General features: G+C 40.7%; 1 protein-coding gene across 17 annotated transcripts in view; it reads right to left on the bottom strand.

Moving 5' to 3' along the window:
- Positions 1–12,450, bottom strand: part of SULF1 (sulfatase 1) — a 191,405-nt gene that overhangs the window by 20,439 nt on the left and 158,516 nt on the right. For 15 of the 17 annotated variants that reach the window (XM_054561719.2, XM_054561716.2, XM_009243852.4 and 12 more), the window contains 4 exons: positions 12,087–12,152; positions 10,652–10,824; positions 1,851–1,993; positions 1,637–1,760 (listed from right to left, as the gene is read on the bottom strand). In XM_054561719.2, the coding sequence (XP_054417694.2) occupies positions 1,637–1,760; positions 1,851–1,993; positions 10,652–10,824; positions 12,087–12,152 (506 nt within the window). The remainder of the gene's footprint in view (positions 1–1,636; positions 1,761–1,850; positions 1,994–10,651; positions 10,825–12,086; positions 12,153–12,450) is intronic. The other 2 variants (XM_009243855.4, XM_054561721.2) reach the window with 1 other exon arrangement.

The raw sequence follows: 12,450 nt of genomic DNA, 5'->3' as shown, positions 1-12,450 counted from the left end.
AATCATCTCCCATAGGAATAGTCTGGAAGGTGAAGAGGACGGCTTGAAGTGAAACAGCATAACTGGCTCCACCCAGTGTGTCATTTCATCATTAAGGGACTCGATCAGATTTCACTAAGTAGAGTTGTTATGTCACCACCAATAAGAGTCCTATGTTCTTTTGGGGAGAAATATCTGGGTATAATATTTCTAGTGCCTCTAATGGTTGGTTGAGATTCCAAGTCTTTGCAGGCTCTTTCTCTTTCTTTTCTTTTCTCTTCTCTTCTCTTCTCTTCTCTTCTTTCTTTTTTTCTTTCTTTCTTTCTCTCTTTCTTTCTTCCTTCCTTCCTTCCTTTCTCTCTCTCTCTCTCCCTCCCTCCCTCTCTCTCTCTCTTTCTCCCTTTCTCTCTTTTCTCTCTTTCTCTCTCTCTTTCTTTCTTTCTTTTTTTATGTAAGATTTGAGGAAAAGGTCAACAGTTAAGCAGGATATTTGAAAAGATTTGAGCTGAGTGGGGTTAGTGACCAAAAGACCTATTTTGCAAGTCCAGTCTGCTCTTGACTGACAACTGATTCCACTAAGTGTTAATTGAGAGGTGTTGATTGAGAACTGAGGATTTATGTTTTCTTAGGGGACTCCCAGAACTCAAAAGCTTTTGTGACCCTACAGTGGTGGAGATGACAGGTGGTGATGTTGATCATTCTGGGATGGGAATCCCTACCCCTTTCAAGGCATGTGACCCAGAAAGCTGCCCACTTTTACTGCTGATGACACTGGATCTGCACCAGACTCACAGAGGAAACCCAGTGGCACCACAAAAAGCTCCTGCAAACTGCACCCAAACGCCTGTGAGTCCAGCTCTTCACCCATCTGGAGATGGCATGCCATGCCAAGGTCCATGCCCTTGACAACTTTAGTTCTTCCTCCTTCCTTGTATGGACAGCTGGTATTTACATTTCTGCAGAAATCATGAGGAGGAAATGAGTATTTTCATTAACCAGAAAAGAGCTGGGGCGGATAATGAAAAGAACTGCATCTCCATGAAACAAAGGAGAAAACAGCCAGTTTAACACACAGAGCTGGGAAGGAACATCTGGCTGATTCCATTCAGACCCTCTTATATTTTTAGATCCCAAGTTAATGAACTGCTCCAATATCTCTAGTTTCAGACGAAAAATACTGGCAAAAGAAATCTAATTCAGTGTCATAGGCAGGGATCCAACTGGGGGAACTCCAAACTGGGACAGCAGAAATAAAGCGTTGTGTCTTTCCATCAAAGTTCTCTTAAAAAAAGAGAATATCCTGGTTTACTTAGAGTATATCTTCAGACTGTTGACAGCAATAACAAACAAATACCCAACACTTTCATCTCATCTTCCAACAGATGCTTCTATCAGGAATCAAGGTTTACTAACAGAATAGACCTGTGGGAGATATTGGAAGGAAATGCTCACCAAATCTTTTGGTGGATTAAGTTTTTCATTAGCACACCAGAGCTAAACTTAGAGATCAAATTGTATTTAGAATTGCTTGGAAAGTGTCTCCTCTAAGTATCTTGAACTATATGTTTCTGTACAATTAAATGTTTCCAAGGCAGAAAGCTCAGTAACACAAAGAATTTTCCAGGTAAAATAGAAAAAATAGTATTTTTTTCCTTACCAACATCAAGATTCTTAGGTCTTGGGTTGCACTGCTTATATCCTTGACAGCTTCTGAGCTCCATTAGTTGTACGTGTAGCTGATTCAAAATGCCTCGTTCTACCGTGTGCACTGTATTTGTGAGCTGTGAATGAAGACAGGACAATCTATTTAAGCTTATGTCTGGTTATCCTATTTTCAACAACCTTCATAAAATGAACATATATTGTCTTACCTGATAAGGATCTGTATTCATATCAAAATACTCCAAAAAGCCAGTAGCAAACTCACAGAAAAGAAAATTATGTGTCTCATTAACTGTACGCAAACACCAGTAGGTGTTATTGTTAGAACTCGTGCAAGCACAGAAAGATCCCACTGTTGGGTAAAAAAGAAAAACACAACAAAACAAAAAGAGTGAAAAACCTTAGGCAGGCTTGCCATTCCAGTGTTCCCTTATCTTTACACTTTAAAGTTCACAATTTCTTTCTTATAAATACTGTGGTTTCATGTTAAGAATAATAATACCTTTCCCCCCGTATGTAAATTTGCTGTGAAACTAGGTGAAAATGGGAAAAAAGATAGTGATCTCTTATAGGCTGAAGACTAAGGTAAAATTTCAGGCACATTAGTTTATCCTCCCCCTAGCTCCGTTATGCAGTGGTTTCCAAAGAGGGGTGAGTGAGGGAAGTATGAGAAGAAAAATATCAGAATTTCTATTTATTCTCTTTTTACAAAAGAAAAATGGTTATTTAATAAAGATATGGAACTAGTATTCTCACTTGTTCTATGTGGCAGATGGCCACATGTCACCAATGAAGCATGAAAAGATGGGATTTTGCAACAAAGAAGGGTTTAGAGAAGCCTTGAGCCCAGCCTGGAGGATTTGGGATGGTGTCTGCAACACTCTAGCCTGAGCTAGGCTGTGACCACAAACATCTTTTATACCACATAGCCCTCTGGTTAACTTGTAGAATGTAAGCAGAAGAGATGTCCCATTTATAATCAACTCATCCACTCTTCTGTTTACAAAAGGGCACATGTTCCAAATTTGCTGACCTTTCTTGAATTTCAGAAATGTGCTGCCTAATAAGTATTTTTTTAAGAGATGGGGGTCTCTCTATGTTACCCAGGCTGGACTAGAACTCCTGGGCTCAAGTGATTCTCAGCTTCCCACGTAGCTGGCACTACAGGCATGCGCCACTGTGCCTGGCCCAGCAAAATTTTTTTTAAAACAACTATTAGATTGGTGCAAACGTAATTATGGTTTTTGCATTGTTGAAATTTGCTGTTTGATATTGGAATACATTCTTAAATAAATGTGGTTATATTAATCATCATTTTAATAGGCATTTCCTGCTTTATTTAGTTTTTTGCTAGTAATGTATTACTTGCTCTTTATGTTAATTTTAGACTATGGAAATGGTGTTAGATAAAAACTAAATTTGAGTGATTTTCTTATTCGAGTTCAAAATGGATCGTAAAGCAGCAGAGACAACTCACAACATTAACAAAGCATTTGGCCCAGGAACTGCTAACGAACATACAGTGGAGTGGTGGTTCAACAAGTTTTGCAAAGGAGATGAAAGCCTTGAAGTTGAGGAGTGTAGTGGTGGACCATTGGAAGTTGACAATGACCTTGAGCGCAATCATCGAAGCTGATCCTCTTACAGCTACAGGAGAAGTTGCAGAAGAACTCAACATCGACCCTTCTATGGTCGTTCGGCATAGCAAATCAGAAAGGTGAAAAAGCTCAATAAGTGGGTGCCTTATGAGCTGAGAGGAAAATAAAAAATATCGTCGTTTTGAAGTATTGTCTTCTCTTATTCTATGCAACAACAACGAACCATTTCTTAATCAGATTGTGACATACGATGAACAGCTCAGTGGCTGGAACAAGAAGAAGCTCCAAAGCCAAATTCACACCAAAAAAGGTCACGGTCACCGTTTGGTGGTCTGCTGCTGGTTTGATCCACTACAGCTTTCTGAATCCTGGCCAAACCAGTACATCTAAGAAGTATGTTCAGCAAATCAATGAGATGCATCAAAAACTGCAATGTCTGCAGCCGGCATTGGTCAACAGAAAGGGCCCAATTCTTCTCCATGACAGTGCCTGACTGAATGTCGCACAACCAACGCTTCAAAAGTTGAACAAATTGGGCTACGAAGTTTTGCCTCATCTGCTGTATTCACCTGACCTCTCGCCAATTGACTACCACTTCTTCAAGCATCTTGACAACTTTCTGTAGGGAAAACGCTTCCACAACCAGCAGAATGTAGAAAATGCTTTCCAAGAGTTCATTGAATCCTGAAGCAAGAATTTTTTTTTTTTCTTGAGACGGAGTCTCGCTTTGTCGCCCAGGCTGGAGTGCAGTGGAGCGATCTCGGCTCACTGCAAGCTCCGCCTCCCGGATTCACACCATTCTCCTGCCTCAGCCTCCCAAGCAGCTGGGACTACAGGCGCCCGCCACCACCCCCAGCTAATTTTTTGTATTTTTAGTAGAGACGGGGTTTCACCGTGTTAGCCAGGATGGTCTCGATCTCCTGACCTCGTGATCTGCCCACCTCGGCCTCCCAAAGTGTTGGGATTACAGGCGTGAGCCACCGCACCCGGTCTGAAACACGAATTTTTATGCTATGGGAATAAACAAGCTTATTTCTCGTGGCGAAAATGTGTTGAGTGTAATGGTTCCTATTTTGATTGAGAAAGATGTGTTTGAGCCCAGTTATAATGATTTAAAATTCACAGTCTGAAACTGCAATTGCTTTTGCCCCAATCTAATAGGATAGGTACACGTAATGAGCATTCCTTGTGCACTATGTACTTTAACTCATTTAATCCTCAAAGCCACTTCTTGAGACAGAGGTTCTTATTATCATCCTCATGTTAACAGATGGAAAAACCTGAGGCACAGAGATGTTAAGTAATTTGTCCAAGGTCACATGGCTGACAATTGGTAACACTGGGGTCTGGCTACAGAGTTTACTTTTTTTTTTTTTTTTTTTTTTGAGACAGTGTCTTGCTCTGTTGCCCAAGCTCGAGTGCAGTGGCATGATTAAGGCTTACTGCAGCTTTGACCTCCCAGGCTCAAGTGGTCCTGTCACTTCAGCCACCTGTGTTGCTGGGACTACAGGTATGCACCATCACACCCGGCTAATATTTTATTTTTTGTAGAGATGGGTCTTGGCATGTTGCCTAGGCTGGTCTCGAACTCCGACACTCAAGCGATCTGTCTGCCTCGGTCTCTCAAAGTGTTGTGCTTACAGGCGTGAGCCACCACGCCCGGCCAAGAGTTTACTCTTAATTACTAGACTCTGCTGTTCTATGTAGTATCAGACACACTAAATCTGTCCCCTTAGGCTAAAAGAGATGTTTTAAACAATGAATGAGAAATGATTTAAAAAATTATTTTAATAGACTATTTTTTAGAGTGGTTTTGAGTGAAAAGTACAGAGCATTCTCATATAACCCCAGTCCCCACAGATACATAACCTCTCTCACCATAGACATCCCTCACCAGGGTGGCACATTTGTTACAATCAATGAGCCTATATTGACACATTTTTGTTACTCAAAGTTCATAGTTTACATTTGCGTTCACTCTTGGTGTTGCACATCCTGTGGGTTTGGACAATGCATGATGACATTTATCTGCCATTGTTGTATCACACAGACTAGTTTCACTGCTCTAAAAATCCTGTGTTCTGCCTATTCACCCCTCTCTCCCTCCAGGAATGATTTGTTTTTAGTTGATTAGCTAATTTAAATATTTTTACATGGTTGGGTGTGGTGGCTTACGCCTATAATCCCAGCACTTTGAGATGCTGCAGTGGGCAGATCACCTGAGGTCAGGAGTTTGAGACCATCCTGGGCAACATGGCGAAACCCCGTCTCTACTAAAAATACAAAAATTAGCCAGGCATGGTGGCGGGCGCCTGTAATCCCAGCTGAGGCAGGAGAATCGCTTGAACCCCGGAGGCGGAGGTTGCAGTGAGCCAAGATCGTGCCACTGCACACTAGCCTGGGAGTCAAGAGTGAAACTCCATCTCAAAAAGAAAAAAAAATTTTTTTACACATTATGTTCTCCAACTTAAAACTTGTATTCTCTCCGTCTCTCTTCTTTTTTTTTTTTTCTTCGAGACAGGGTCTCACTCTGTCGCCCAGTGGCGTGATCTGCAACCTCCTCCACTGGGGCTCAAGTGACCCTCCCACCTCAGCCTCCCAAGTAGCTGGGACTGCAGGCAAGCCCGGATAATTTTCGTACTTTTTTGTAGAGATAGGGTTTCACCATGTTGCCCAGGCTGGTCTCGAACTCCTGGGCTCAAGCGATCCACCTGCCTCGGCTTCCCAAAGTGTTGGGATTACAAGTGCGAGTCACTGTGCCCAGCCAACTTTTACACTCTTAAACTTTTCATATCCTTTCTGATCTTTTATTTAATGCAAACAGTCTTTGTAATAGATGTGCACCTTTTAAGTAAAATATGTTACCACATTTATAATAACTTATGACAATAATTCTAGGAATGTCACCTAATGAAAACCATCTATTCTAAAGAACTTCTAAATTATATTAAAACATTAAAAAGTCTTAATACTTGAGATTTGATATAAACAAATCAGATAACAAACTACCTATGCTTATTTCAAAGAAAGACCTAAAGCTTATAGGAAATAATCTGTAGCTGTGGGGCAAAAACCTTAATTGAATTGAATGAACCAGATTAGATCAAATACAGGCAAAGAAAAGATAATATCTTAAAAATGGATGATTGAAAACGCTTTCATCATTATATGACTTTTCATTAAAAGATCTCTAAATATGTTATTTATAACATATTATTTATATATGAACATTTATCTCACATCTACATACATTAAATCCATGGAACCCAGATTTTCTAATCTGTGTAGAAATCTTCCAAATTAATAGTTTAAATGGGTTTTAAACTTGTTTCATGAAATATACAAATACAATACCTTTGTATTTGCAAGAACAATTGATCAATCTTAGGGAGGATAGACATTTAAAAGTGTAATTTCAATAGAGATGACTGCCTAGTTAATGGTGGCATTAAAAAATACCTAACGTAGATGACGGGTTGATGGGTGCAGCAAACCACCATGGCACGTGTATTCCTATGTAACAAAACTGCACGTTCTGCACATATACCCCAGAACTTAAAATATAATAAAAATAAAAGTAAGAAAATAAATAAATAAATGAATGTCCTGGCTGGGCATGGTAGCTCACACCTGTAATCCCAGCACTTTGGGAGGTCAAGGCAGGTGGAGCACCTGAGGTCAGGTGATCTCAGGTGAGGTCAGCCTGGCCAACAGGGGGAAACCCTGACTCTACTAAAAATACAAAAAAATTAGCTGGGTGTGGTGGTGGCCGCCTGTAATCCCAGCTACTCGGGAGGCTGAGGCAAGAGAATCACTTGAACCCAAGAGGTGGAGGTTACAGTGAGCTGAGAACGCACCATTGCACTCCAGCCTGGGCAACAAGAGCGAAACTCCATCTCAAAAAAAAAAAAGAATGTCCTGATTGACTCAGCATGCTGTGAAGCACATCTATGGAAACAGAAAATCTTTCTGAGTCACCTTTCATATGAAACCAATTAAGATAACACATGAAACATAAACTGAATGTTTCACTGCATTGTTAAGTGGGACACTGAGATTTGTTTTCCTTAAGCATTCTTTAATAAGTGAGAATAAAATGTTTTGGACCTCCAAAGAATATGAAAACTATTTTTAAAAACTCTTTTTTAAACCTTTATCTCAAACTTTAAATTTCTATTTTGTGTATTTCCTTTTTCTTTCTTTTCTTTTTTTTTTTTCTAACATGGGGTCTCACTCTGTCACCCAGGCTGGAGTACAATCATGGCTCACTGCAGCCTTCACCTCCCATGCTCAAGTGATCCTCGTGCCTCAGCCTCTCGAGTAGCTGGGACTACAGGCGGGCGCCACCAAGCCTGGCTAATTTTTGTATTTTTTGTAGGACAGGGTTTCACCATGTTGCTCAGGCTGGTCTTGAACTCCTGGGCTCAACTGATCCTCTGACCTTGGCCTCCCAAAGTGCTGGGATTACAGGCATGAATCGCTGTTCTTGGCCTTTTTATTTTGTATATTTTCATAATACACAGGTATATTTGTATAGTAGTGTAATGAAATATAGACAGTGTGTTTATTTTAAAAATTCATATGGCCACATAATAAAAAAATGTTTAGAGACCATTGCATTGGAGGATCTTGTGCCTGGGTGGATTTGACTTTTCTTTTCTTCTTCTTTTTTTCATGTTATTGAGTCTTACTGTGCCAAGGGCTTAAATTGACATAGCAAATATGAGGAATATAGCAATAATATTATTAAAATATGTAATAGAAAATGGATAAAAATATTTAAGCATAGCACACACAGTATTACTTTTTTGAATATGTGCACATATGTGTACAGGATCCTGATATAAGGTGCATTTTTTACTGTGGCTTTTTGGGAAAAAATTCTGGAAGCCACTGTCCTAGAATATCAGAGCACCAAGAATACATTGTGTATCAGAAGGAGCATCAAATTTGGTATTGAATGGGATCAGTTCCTAATTCGCTCCTGTGTACAAGAGCAGAGTGATGGCAGGCACGTTCCTCACTCACCAGCACAGTGACACCCAGTGGCAGGCACTCAAAGCTTTGTTAAATTGACATGAGTTGATTTGATCTGGACAGGGTGGCTTGCTTGTTTGTTTATTTATTCACCTAAAATTGACTAAGCAATTCCTTTGGGTCAGGAATACAGTATCACACAGACATGGTTTCTTATCTTGAGAAACTCACAGTCTAGTGGAAAGGACAACAGTTAAGCAAAAACAATCGTCAAAAAAACTATGATTACAAATGTGATACGCCCCATGGGGGAAAAACAGAGCTTGCTGATAGAGCGTATCAAATGGGCGGACCCTAGTCTGAGGCACAGAGAGGGTGTCCACGAGCAGTGACACCGCAATTGAGGTCTGAAGGGTGAGTACTGTTTGCTGGGCACGGGGCTGTGGGCAAGAGCCTTCCAGGCAGGGGAAACAAGTACAAAGGCCCCATAGCGAGAGGGAGCTTGAAATGCTTATGGAATAAAGAGAAGCTGAGTGGCTGAAGCAGGCAAGAACAGGAGGCAATGGTCCCAGTGTAGGATTGGACAGGAGCATATGGGGTTTTGTTGGATATGTTAAGGATTTTGCTATATTTTATTTTATTTTTGAGACAGGGTCTCACTCTATTGCCCAGGCTGGAGTGTGACGGCACGATCACAGCTCACTGCAGCCTCAGCCTTCTGGGGTCAGGTGAAGGGATTCTGCTCTTTAGCTTAAGAAAAGCAGGGGTCATTAAAAAATCACCCAAGCTCCTCTGAGCAGGATGGACTGGTGAGGGCCAGAGGGGAGCCTGGGAGGCTGCAGAGGAGGTCTGGCAGTGGCCGAGGTAAGAAATGGTGGTGGCTTGGGCAGGATGGCCTCAACTCAGATGACAAAAAGCAGATAGAGGTATGAAGGGCCTCCTTCTGCCATAAGCAACTATAACCTTGTGTTTTGCAATGCTTCAGCTTTCAAGGAGCTTCCATTCCTGGATACACCAAAGGCGAGACTTCCTCAGGACCTCTGCTTGCACTGTTCCCTCTGCCTGGAACACGCTCCCTCCCACAGGGATCGCTTCTCTTCATCCTTTAGGTTTCAGCCTAAATTTCACCTCAAAGATAACATTAAGAGATATACCTAATGCTAAATGATGAGTTAATGGGTGCAGCACACCAACATGGCACATGTATACATATGTAACAAACCTGCACTTTGTGCACATGTACCCTAAAACTTAAAGTATAATAATAATAAAAAACAAACAAACAAAAATGTTGATCACTGTTTCCTTCATAGCATTACTACAACTCATAATTATTTTATTATTTCATTTACTTTCTTTTTTTCTACCTGTACCCCGTTCAAATATATTATGAGCACAGAAAATAAAGTGTCTTGCTAAATGTTGTGTCCCCAGTTACTGTCCCCAGCGATTTGAATAACCCTCAGGAATTCCCACACTACAGTTTCAGAAACTATATTAAAAGTTAAATGCTGTGACTTTAAGAGTTCATTCGGCCTCGATGTGATTTTAAACAGAAATGCAAACATGGACCCTGAAATCAAGAAACACCAAAATGGAAAGGGAAAACATAAAGTCTCCTAGGACAAGCCCTAGATCTCCCCAGGAATGGTCTATCAATTCCTTGGAGTCTCCAAATCCCAGTTTGAGAAACAGTAGCCCGGGTGGTCTCTAGTGAGCTTCTCAGTTAGAAGATTTTGTGTTTCATCTACTCTATAGGCTGGTAAGCTTCAATCAGAGGATGTACTATAAGAATGTAGGGTATTACTTCTATATGGCCTCAGTGAATAATGTGCACAGCCCACTAAAGAAAATATAAGCACTAATTTTAAAAGTGCACAAATGTTATTATTCCATATCCTTAGCAATTCAATGTAAAACCAAATAATTTTGTAGAGTCTCTATTATTCTACAAGTCTAGTGCTGGTCCTGAAGTGGACTGAGAATAAGTAGAATATGGGCCCTGCATTTAAGAGGCTTTTACTATTCTTTTACTTCCTTTTATTACACTATGTACTTGAAATAAAGCAGAAACAAAATCTATTTGGGGCAAAATTGTTCATCCATTTATGGGATGTTCATCCATTGCGTTATTTAGCTATAGAACAGTTCTACTGGGTAAAAACTGTGCCAGGTGCTGGGTATTACGTGAAACAACATAATCAGGAGGAAAAAGCCAGGGAGAACCTTGGCACTACCAAACAAAATGCCAGAAAAAATTTAAAGAAAACAGTAATATATGGCAAAATCATTTGAGTTTCCAGTATAGAGTAGAATATGATGCCTTTCTCTTGAATCTTTGTAGATTCCGTGTTTTATGCTGAATTTCTGATCTAAGTTGTGAGTCGCTGTCTCTGCATGGCGGCAGGAAGTGGCATTTGGAACAAGCAACTTACGGTTCCAGAACGGGGCTGTCTGCCAGTGGTTGTTGTCATGCGTGAAGCAAGTGAGGCCAGGCAGGCTGCACTCTTCCCCCTTCCTCTGCCGTCTCTTCTCCTTCCTCTCCTTCTTCCTCCTACGGTTCTCCTTGAAAAGTTGCAGTTTGCTATCTACTTCCTGAGCAGCCTCCCTGTTCCAAGAGAAGGGATTATTTTGAGTGTTCAGAAGGCACTTTCTCAATTAAAAATAGGCTTGTTGCTGTGAGTCTTGCACAAATATTTAGATGCTTGATAAGAGATAATGGACGACCTTCATTTTGTATAAAGGGACTTAAAATAGAATCAGGAATAGTGAAGGCAGGCTGGGCACAGTGGCTTGCACCTGTAATCCCAACACTTTGGGAGGCTAAGGCGGACGGATCACTTGAGGTCACGAGTTTGAGATCAGCTTGGGCAACACAGTGAAACCCTGTCTCTGCTAAAAATATAAAAATCAGCTGGATGTGGTGGTGTGCACCTGTAGTCCCAGCTACTAGGGAGGATGAGGCACAAGGATCTCTTGAATCCAGGAGGTGGAGGTTGTAGTTAGCCAAGATTGCACCACCGCACTAAAGCCTAGGCAAAAGAGTGAGACTCTGTCTCAAAGAAACAACAAAAAAGGAATACTGAAGGTAAATGCATTCAGTGACAGCTTTCTTGGGACCTTATTGAACCTAAGAGGACCAACACTTTCCTCCTCATGTGCATGGAAACATCGATAGAAATAAATGTTAATGTGAATGACAGGATCCTGCTAGCCATACTCTTTGGACAAATGGCTTATTTTTTTTGGCAGCCGAGTACCAATCAGCCATTGAGTTAAAGGTTAGTTGAACCAGATGGCTTGGATTAAAAAGTTTAAAAAATTCTTCGACAAATTCTACTAAACAAGTTTAGATAGCCTTTATTTTTTAGAATTTTTTAAATTATTATTTTTTTATATAAAAGGCTTAAACTTTGTTTAAGTTTAATACTAAATCTCCTTCACATGCAAATTTTGCTATTATTTAAAACAATTTCTATTTCTTCTCACTTTCAGAATTCAGCACTATTCCAGGCTGCTCTATAGAACACCGACTGCATTGAGAGAGTCTATAACCCTCAAGCACTCTCCACAGAAAGCAGTGCGTGGAGTAAAATCTAGTTACTGGTCCCATCTGCCAAGTAGGGAGCACCCACAGAATGACAGTGGAGTTCAGCATGGCTCCCCAACGAAGGATGCCAAGAGCATTGCCACAGTCCCTTGGTGAGGTGGGGCTTTGCTTTCAACTTCATGAGCTAGGTGCCCTCCTAGATGGATCTACTTCTTCTGAAGCGGCACTGCAGGGAACACAGGGGTCCCTCCAGCCTCTTCGAAGGGCCAGGTGGACAGTCATTGACTCCCAGCAAATGTGGAAAACAGAAAGTTACTTACTTGAATGGGTGAAGATGGCTCTTTAATTTCTCTTGCTTTTTTACACCTTTCTCTTTATTGTAATAGCTGCAGGTGAGAAGATTAAAAAGTGAGCCTTCGTAGCCTTGCATTGGATCAAAGTGTTCATTTTATAAAAAGAAAGCAAAATAGAAAGAAGGAAGGCAGTGATGTTGTAAGTATTTTGGCTGAATGGGACTTTTTACTTTCTGCTTAAGTTTAAGCATATTTAATTTGACTTAAATAGCTTAGGTTATCATACTCTATGGCAATACATTCTATAGGTAAAAGAGAAAAATGAGCCCAGTGCTAATGCCTCTGGCTTGTGTGAAAATGAATTTGGAAAGTGGAGCATGGATGGAAACAA

Source organism: Pongo abelii, chromosome 7 (assembly GCF_028885655.2).
Source record: "Pongo abelii isolate AG06213 chromosome 7, NHGRI_mPonAbe1-v2.0_pri, whole genome shotgun sequence".
NCBI lineage: Eukaryota > Metazoa > Chordata > Mammalia > Primates > Hominidae > Pongo > Pongo abelii.
Note: the sequence above shows the minus strand (reverse complement) of the source record. Positions and strands in the feature narration are given on the sequence as shown.